At 54.0% G+C, this 9,453-nt stretch overlaps 1 protein-coding gene and 3 non-coding genes across 4 annotated transcripts; all 4 read right to left on the bottom strand.

Moving 5' to 3' along the window:
* Window positions 1-216: 216 nt before the first annotated feature.
* On the bottom strand, window positions 217-7,601 carry LOC112869392 (uncharacterized). The gene is made up of 6 exons (XM_086702808.1): window positions 7,591-7,601; window positions 6,787-7,102; window positions 6,023-6,177; window positions 3,129-3,199; window positions 679-780; window positions 217-563 (listed from the first exon to the last, which is right to left on the bottom strand). The coding sequence occupies exons 1-5, from the start codon at window positions 7,599-7,601 to the stop codon at window positions 749-751; spliced, it is 585 nt and encodes a 194-aa protein (XP_086558934.1). The 3' UTR covers window positions 217-563; window positions 679-748.
* On the bottom strand, window positions 2,664-2,794 carry LOC112869739 (small nucleolar RNA SNORA71). The gene has a single exon (XR_003224398.1). It is a non-coding gene; the product is annotated as a small nucleolar RNA SNORA71 (small nucleolar RNA).
* On the bottom strand, window positions 4,159-4,290 carry LOC112869737 (small nucleolar RNA SNORA71). Its single transcript, XR_003224396.1, has one exon. It is a non-coding gene; the product is annotated as a small nucleolar RNA SNORA71 (small nucleolar RNA).
* LOC112869736 (small nucleolar RNA SNORA71) lies at window positions 5,357-5,489 on the bottom strand. Its single transcript, XR_003224395.1, has one exon. It is a non-coding gene; the product is annotated as a small nucleolar RNA SNORA71 (small nucleolar RNA).
* Window positions 7,602-9,453: the final 1,852 nt, after the last annotated feature.

Here is a 9,453-nt window from a genome sequence, read left to right on the forward strand (position 1 = left end):
CCCTTGACTTTTTCATGGGCCCTCAATCTGAGCCAACTCTACCAGCACCTGGTCACCTCCTTGTCCTAACTGAACAATCGAACAGTAGCCTGGGTGCCAAGCCTCAGGAGCCTAACAGGAAGAGGCTCACGGGTGAAAACACGACTGGAAGGCCATCCATTTCACGTCCAGCCTCAGCAGCACACAGCTTGTTAGATGACTTAAAAGGCAGACGCGGCAAGTCCGTAAGGTTTATTGAATGGGTAGGCAGAGGGGAAAGTGATGAGCAGCTAGAATGCGAGAGGAAAACGTTCGCTCATTCAAGTCATTCCAGACACAGCAGAGGGACGCGGGGCTGACCTCCCGTCTTCGGCTTCTCGGGGCACGGCTGTCCCGACTCAAGAGCCAGCTGGAGCGGACCCGGCCACAGCCCCAGCACCCTCCCTTTGATGTCACGCGCGGAGCCAAGAGCTGCTCCGAGGTGCTCTGAGCGGACAGCACGGGGTGCTCTGGGGATGCTTCGCATAGAGGACTCTCTCTCCGTTCTCTGCCCCTCTGGTGACTACTAATGGCACCGAGAGAACCTACAAGAAAGGACAAGTGAGACCGATGATGATGATGGTTTGGAGTTCCCACCCACATGAACGCAAACCAGCTTCCCCGCTGCCTGTGGGTCTCCGGCACTCGGCACTAACTCACCTCGGAGAAAAGTCTCAGCGAACACACATCCCACGTCATCCCGAGGGTCAATGACTCACGGCCTTGGGACTTACTTCAATAGCCTCCGGACCGAAGGCTGACCTAAGAGGGAGAAGAAGCATATAAGCATTTAATCTCCAGGCCACCTTCTCCCCAAGTGACATCACTGAGAAGGTCCGCATCAACCAGGCCTAAGCTCCCAGTTTACACGCGCCAAACTAGATTGTCAACAAGATAGAAAGGATGATAAAAGAAAAACATCTTAAAAATCCAGTTTTTATAAGAAATCGCTTTCTTTCTAGGAGTTCACGACCAGGGCAACTGACCACACAGAGTAATTCTCAGGGAGACAGCTCAGCGCTCACTGTTGGCAGCTTGGCACTGAGGAACCACTGCATCTTGACCAAAGGGACGGACCCTCATCCTCAGCAGCTCTCCCACACACGTTCACGACTCGTCTGCCCAGCCTGTCACAAGGCCCCAGCAGCTGCCATCCTGTTCTGCGAAGACCCACTTAACACGGCCCGGCCGTAAAAGGCAAATGCCAGCTAAACTTCCAACAAAGACTTGTTCTGGTGAGGTGCCCCGACCTTTGAAGGTCAACACTGCTGGGCCCATTTGAAGGACAAATGAAAACACGTCGTGAACGCTTGAGAAGATTACACAAGTGACTCCCAACTCAACCTGCAGGACTCCACACCCAGGGGTTTGAATGACCAGGCCTGGAGTGGGGGGTAGGGGGGATATAAAATGTCTTCAGGATGGTCGCCATTGTCCCTTGAATCCTCCAGCCTGGCTGAGAAGCCCAGGACCAGGAACTAGGCTGTGGGACAGGACAAGCCCCTGACGCAAAAGGGGTGGAGAGCAGGTCTGAAAGGCAAGGGGACCTCAGGGTTATCAGAGGACTCCTGGGCACCGGGTGGTTCACATACACTATTCTGACTACCTCCACATCATCGTGAGACGGAACAAAAACATGTGGCCCGGCAGGATCCCACCTGCAAGGCAAACGGAAGGGGTCTCAAAACTAGACAGGAGCCCCCAGGCCAGAAGTCTGGGATGGGTACCTTGACCTCGCCTCCAACCTCACCTCACTTCTTACCCGGGAGCCAAGACATGCCTCCCAGGGGCACCCGTTGTATCTGAGTCTACAAAGCGAAGGCCCCGTCGCAAGGTTTCTGCCTCCCCGAACACAGGGGCAGCGCACAGAATGAGACGCAGACGGTCAGCCTGCTGTTGACGAGGACTACGGAGTGCCCAGCCTGCAACATATACCCTCACTGACACGAATCAGGAAGCAAGCTAGGAAATCTGGAGTCTACAAATAGATTTCAAAGATCCACAGGACTCAGAACTTCTTCTTCAGTCAACCCCCGGGGTCACCCTTTGCAAAAGAACCCACAAAGCACAGATGAAGTCAGTGAAGGGAGACCTACAAAGAGGGTGATCCATCAACACATCCTTCTCCTGTCGGTGAGTGACAAGAGAACTCCTCGGGCTTCTGGCTGACCGTGACAAATGAGAACTATTTCTATTGACTCAGAATTGATAGAACTCCTCCTTGCCCCTAGAGCAGGCCCCACCTTTGTTTTTCTTTCTCCATTTATTTAACGTTTCTGACAGCTCCTGGAGAAGCAATGCACGCTGTGCTCAAGAGACAGTCGAGGAGCAAAGACAACAGACACACGAGCGCTGAATTCACACACTGCCTTGACTAACGTGTTCTTGCGGACTGGCCTCGGCTCCTGTAAATTCAAACAGCAGAAGCCTCGATTTCCAATTCTTACGTGTGCCCTCGGGCGCTATGTGAATTTATTCCAGGGTGAAGTCCAAATTAAAAGGTAGGCTTGTTTCTGACAAGAAAATCCGTAACGTGGAAAGACAGAATGAGCCCCCACAGGTCAGGGGGCTAGCCCAGTTACCGCCTCACATGGGGGCCAGCAGAGGCCCCAGCTCAGAAGGGAAGGGCAGGGGGAAAAAGCTAGTGTGGGAAAGCTCCAGGGTTTGGAAAGGATGGCTGGACCCTTCAAACACGGGAACTTTTCTCGGTGACTCCTCTCCCTGCCCTACCAATGACCAAGGCACAGGCAGCCTGCAGTCACTTTCAGATACGGGAGCAGAAAAGGACAGAAAGAGCGCCAGGAAGGATGGCTCACAAAGCCAGACATGCATGCCTCAGAAACTGGACCAAGGTCTCTGGTGCCTAAATCTACAGGCTTTCCCTCGCAGCACGGTGCTGACGCCAGGAAGGAAGCCCTTCACCAGCGCAGCTTTCTAGAGGCCTGTCCCCCCTCCCTCACTATGTGGGGGATTGCCTCCCAGCCAGGACACAACTGGGAACTCATGGGTGCCCACTCTCATCTCGCTGCCTCATCCAGACCCCAGGGCACACGTGTGTGACTTTACGGATGCAAAAAGACACAATTCCAGAAAAGGCTCCAAAACCTTACCTCGGGGCATTTGTGGCCTTGCGCCTGGCTGTAAGACACCTCTCATGGAGCCTCTGGACATGCAGATCCACCTGCAAGAGACAAGGCGTGAATGAGCACTCTCAACAGGCCTGGGGGGGTGGTGCAGAGGGTACCTGGCACAGCGGCCGGCGGATTCCAGCACCCACAAACGTGGGCCATTGCTACCAGGACTTGGACAGCCACACTGCTGTCTCAGGAACAAGAACAACTGAACTCTAGGAAGGGACCTGGGGAACATGTGTGACAGAAGTAATGTCAGCGTTATCCTATGTACCCACGATCAATTTGTTGCTAAGCAATCTGTATCAAAAAGTTGTCAAGGCCAGGTTTTGGAGAGCGAGCCACGCTGACCGGCAGCAATGAGCCTGGAGCAGGAGGGGTAACGGGTGGTGGGAGGGCCCCACGTCCTCCATCTAGTGCGTAAGGGCTGCCTGCGTACGCATTCTCGACGACGACGTCCTGCCCAGCTGGGGGACTACTCCCTTGCTCCTTAACCTAAGAGCAGAGGGAATGTTACCCCCAGTGGACCACAGGCCCAGCCCGTGGCCAGGACAAAAGAAACCCTTCCAAGGAGAGCTGGATGCCTCAGCCTTGAGCAGGTACAGTCTCTCCGCACTGACAGTCCAGAGTGGGAAAAGCCCATTGCCTCACCATGTAGCATCTCGATCTCCCCCACCTTGTCCTGTTTTGACCCAGTGCTACATGTCAGACACCAAGATGGAGGCACTGCCCTCAAGATCACAGCATAGGGGAATGACAAGCAAATCACCAACATCCAATGTGATCAGGGCTGAGCAACGGGGCTGAGGGTGTGGGAAGCGGTGCAATGAGAAGGCAGAGAATGCTTCCCGGGGAGAGCCCTGGGGGAAGAGGGACCCCTGTCAGCATTCCACCACCGGCCCATGAACAGAAACACGCTGAGGCAGGGCCCTACTCGGCAAAAGGGCACTCAGTGAGCCACCCAGCGCCAAGTAGCAGAAAGCAATACAAATCAGCAGACAGAGAGATGTGTACGAAAGCTCCAGAGTTTGGAAGGGACAGGATGGGCCCTTCCAACACGGGGAAACGCTTTCGGCAATTCCTCTCCCTGCACTATCAATGACCAGGGCACGGCCGCCCGCGATCACTTTCGAATGCAGGAGCAGAGAAGGGCAGTGAGTGGGCCGAGAAGGGAGACCTCGGACAGCAGCCCAGGAACTGAGTTGAACTAGGAGCCCAGCAGACAGGCCAATGGCCAGATTTACAGCCTAAGATCACAGAAGCTTCCCCTTATTTGCAAGGACGATTTACCGCTCCCTACCAAGAGGTGAGGAGACTAACTGCGCAGAAATACTGAGGATTCATGGTTCTGAAAGACTGGGTGTGGGTGATCACAGAAGAGCACTCAGGTTCACTCAGCTGGGAACCGGAAAGGAGTCTAGGTTTGCCTCTAAAACGCAGCCCTCTCTCTGTCCATCCCGACACCGCTGCTTGCCTCTCAATGTCACAGCAGCCTTCATCAGGGGCTCTCAGGAACAGAGGAGGGACCTGACCTGTACCTACCAGCCTGAGGGGACACAGACAGCTGGGAGCAGCGGGAAGAAGGCACTCTTTCCCACACCTCATCATCTGAACCCCTCCAGCCTCACAGCCCGCACAAGACCTGAGCTCTAGAGAATCCCACTTACCTGGGACCTCCCGATCCACGTTCTTCTCCCTGAGGTCGCCTTTCACAAACATGGAACAGCAGTCACGACCCACTCCTGCAAGAGACAAGAAGCCCGTGGCACTGCTTACACGCCCAGGAACCCACTATCTTTACCAACAGGAAAACACTGGGGGAATCTGGGTCTTAGGAGGTAAGCACACTGAAAGCCTGCCTCCCTCCCTCCACCTTGTGCTCGGTCACCTAAGGTTGTCCCATTTGGGAACCTCTGAATATAGAAAGAACCTTGCGACTTTTCCTTTGCCTGCGTTACCAACGACCAAGAAAAAGGCAGCCTGTAATCACTTCAACGCAGGAGCAGAAAAGGACACCGGGCTGCTGAAATTAGAAACCAGTGTCAGAAGACCACAGCTGTGGCTCCGCCACCAACTCAGACACACAGACACAGGACCCACTCTCGTTCTCCCTTTTTAAAGCCTCACAGAAACTGTGCTGAGCCAGGCATAGAGCGTACAACAAGACAACAGGTGCCAAGAGGCACCTAAAAAAAGGTGGTGAGAAGTGTGGGAAAGCTCCAGGGTTTGGAAGGGACAGAGGGGACCCTCCAAACACGGGGAAGTGCTTTCTGCAAGTCCTCTCCCTGCACTATCGATGACCAGGACACAGACAGACCATGATCACTTTCGAATGCAGGTGCAGAAAAGGCAGAAAGTGAGCCAGGAAGAGAGAAGGCCCTATAAGCCCCCAGCTGCCCAGCCAAGCCCAGGACCCTGAGCGCCATCACCATCTCATGTAAAGACGCCATCTCCCATCATCAAGAGGGGGCACGTGAAGACCAACTCGCGGCAAAAACGCCTACATTGTTTAGTCCCCCACAGATACAGACGGACGATCTACTACGGGCCACCAACCGTGGGCTCAAAGACAAAGAACACAGACAAGACTTCTGTCCTCCCAGAGCTCTGGCAGTTTCCCCACTTAAAACACAGCGGAGCTCAGAAGGATGTAACCTAGCCAACGTGATGCGCTCGCCACAGGCTGAGGCAGGATCTGAACCCAGACCTCTCTGGCCCCCAGACACACCCCCATCCACCACACCAGGCCTCCTCGGGGCTTTCTCAGGACCCGCAGGAGCTCCAGGACGCCCCCCCCCCCAAACCCCCCACCATGGTGTGGCAAGAAGGCAACGAGTCCCCTGCTCAAGGATCTCCTGAGCAGCAGCACTTACCCAGGCCTCACCCCCCGGACACCGCGGGGGCACATCCGGCGCTGCGGCTCAGGGTCCTGCAGCAAAGAAGGGGGCGCTGCCTGACGCACAGCCCCCAAAGCCGTCCAACGGAGACTTTCCATCTGCTTCCAACAGAGCCCCAGAGCCCGCAACGCCTACGCAGGAGACAGCACCGGGAAGGGGCTTTAGTGCAAAACAAAGACACCGGAATCGGCCTCTGCCGCCCTGGGGCCCCGCGAGCGCCCCCAATTGAAAACTCACGCAACCGCTCTGCACAACGGGCGTTTTAACGCTTTCTCTTAAAGGCTGTTTGTTGACAAGAAAACGGGTTAACGCTCACATGGTCACTTCGTGGGCAACCGATGAAGCGCTTTGGGGGATTCGAGGCCCAGAGCCGGAGGTGGGTGTGTGCGTGAAAATCACGCGGCCCCGGGAGCTCTTCAGGCCCGGGGCCACACGGGGCTCCGCACCACTGGCGGCGGCACTCGGTCTGCGCGTCGCCGGACCCGCTTCTGGTAGTTGGCGGGACTCGAGTCTTCCCGGCGGAGGGGTGAGGGGGGCTGAGGGCGAGCGATCCGACCCGGGACACGCATCCTGAGAGGTCCGCACCGACCTCTCGGTGGAGGAGCTGGGCCCGAAACCAGGGGCGAGGCCTGGAACCGCGGCTGACCTCCGCCGGCTCTCCCCGACTCCTCGGGCCTCAGTTTCCCCGAAAGGTGGTGGGGGGCAGACCACGCGCCCAGCGATCCCCACAGTGGACTCACCCCGGGCAGCCGCGACCTATGGCGCGGGACAGCGGCCGCAGATACAGCCGACAGTGCGGGAAGCTGCGGATGTCTGAGGATTGTGGGAGATGGAAACCGGCGGCGTGGACGGCTTGGGAGAACCGGCTGGGCGACCACAGCAGCAGGAAGCTCCTCTTCTGCCCAGCGCCGGCGGAAATGCAGCTGGAGCGCGGGTGGCGTCCTAGAGCGGCGTTTCCGGGAGGCGGATCTCGCGCAAACGGCCCTGCCGCGCCCCCTCGTGGCGCGGAGCTCAAATTCTGACTCCGTAGGGCTTGGAATCACTTCCAAGAGCAGCCTGAAATTTGGGAAATAACATTCACTCACTTGTTTTGCTTTTCTCTTTATTCTGTTTTTGCCACTGATTTGTCATTAACTTATAGAAATGGTTGCTCTTCCACGTGAGCAGCTGTTATTAGCAAGAGCTCATGCTGATTGCAGGGAGTTTGGACCATAGGGTTCTTGCCTGATTGACTGCTGTATTCATAGTACCTAGTTTAGTGGCTGGCACAATTGAGTAAATGAATGAATTCTGACCATATATTTGGACATTGTCAGAATAAAATATCGTTCTGATGTCCTGAAAGTAGAACGTGAGAGTAACAGGGAATAGTGGGCAAGTGCTTTGCTAAACTTAGTCCTAAAAATGAGTCTTTGAAGCAGTAGGGGTTTGATCAAATTTGCAGAGTGGCAGAGAAGATGGATAGAAGCCCCATGCTCCCGAAAAGGACACTGCAGACAGGCATGAGACGGGGCTCATGGCTCCCAAATCTCACAAGCACTCACACTGCCAGCATCCTGGGGCCACGTGTACCTCTCCAACCTGCCGCAACCCTGCCATTAACTCAGCCCACATTCTGAAGTGTAAACTTCCGTGTGCCTGAGGAGGGGGTTCCCCCCGGTCAGATCCCTGGTGCTAACCAGGTCAGCACAATGTGGAAATCCAGGCCTGACGGATGCAACCGAGGAGGGTGGTGGGGGGGTCTCTGAAGGTGAAGCACAGAGCAAACGTCCAAAGCATGGTAGTTGCTACCCTTTAGTATTTCTGAGAAAGCTTCCGTCACTGTGAGGACACTGTGGGATTGTTCAGGAGGTTGAGAGAATGTGCTGTGTTTGAAAAGGCAGCACTCTCAGTAGAAATACAAGGCTATCCACATGTGTAATTTAAAATGTTCTAGGGGCGCCTGGGTGGCGCAGTCGGTTAAGCGTCCGACTTCAGCCAGGTCACGATCTCGCGGTCCGGGAGTTCGAGCCCCGCGTCGGGCTCTGGGCGGATGACTCAGAGCCTGAAGCCTGTTTCCGATTCTGTGTCTCCCTCTCTCTCTGCCCCTCCCCCGTTCATGCTATGTCTCTCTCTGTCCCAAAAATAAATAAACGTTGAAAAAAAAAAATTTAAAATGTTCTAAGAGCCACGTTAAGAACGTACCAAAAAAAGGGTGAAACTAATTTTAATAGTAGATTTCATTTAACCCAGTATAACCAAAATATTATTTCAGCAGGTAGTTTTAAATTTTAACGTACTTTTTTTTTTATTTTTTTTTCAATGTTTTTATTTATTTATGGGACAGACAGAGACAGAGCATGAACGGGGGAGGAGCAGAGAGAGAGGGAGACACAGAATCGGAAACAGGCTCCAAGCCATCAGCCCAGAGCCTGACGCAGGGCTCGAACTCCCGGACCGCGAGATCGTGACCTGGCTGAAGTCGGACGCTTAACCGACTGCGCCACCCAGGCGCCCCTAAATTTTAACGTACTTTTAAATGATTAATGATCACTGGGTGTTGTATGTAAGCGATGAATTCTGGGAACCCACTCCCAAAGCCAAGAGCACACTGCATACACTGTATGTTAGTTAACTTGACAATAAATTATATTTAAAAAAAATTATTGATGAGATATTTGCTATCTTTTCTTCTCTGTACAAAGTCTTTGGAATCTGGTGCATGTTTAACACTAACAGCACATTTGCACGAGCTGCATTTCCAGTGCTCCATAAGCCACCGTGGCTGCTGGCTGCTGTGTTCATCAGCTTTTGGATCAGCCCTTTTGAGCCAGAGGAGCGAAGAAGCAAGCAGGAGCCTGAGAGCATGTCCCTTCTACAGTCCCCAGCACCCCCATGAATCTGGGACATTCTAGACGGCGCAGGGCCTCCCGCGTGGCTCAGGTTGGGGGCCTTATTGTCCTGAGCTGGAGATTAAGGCAAGGGTGCCCTAAGAAGATTGTGAAAGAGCAGAGCAATGATTCAATCCTAGATTACTCTCCTGTACGCTTTGCTCCCATGATGCCAGGGAAGGGATCTGGGGCAGTTTATTTGTGCATCCCCGGTGCCTGCAAGAGGCTAGGATTCTAAGAGGCGTGGCTGACGCTCATTAATCATTAGTGTAACAGGATGTTAAAATGGCCATTTCAGCAAGACACCAAGGTGGCATATATAGGTAGGCATGATATAGGGAGAATATAGGTAGGAATGAGCTGCTGAACACCAACAAACTGCTGTTATGGTAAGCAAATTGTGGCCCAATGTTGGCAATTTTTGAAGGTTCCATCTAATAAAATGGCAGCTGCCTTCCAGAGAAAGTATTGGACCAGATCTAGAATTTACTGCTTGTGACTCCAAATTCTCTCTTCCAAGGTGACGGTATTCGCAGT

Source organism: Puma concolor, chromosome A3 (assembly GCF_028749965.1).
Source record: "Puma concolor isolate L17-30 chromosome A3, mPumCon1.1.hap2, whole genome shotgun sequence".
Classification (NCBI taxonomy): Eukaryota; Metazoa; Chordata; class Mammalia; order Carnivora; family Felidae; genus Puma; species Puma concolor.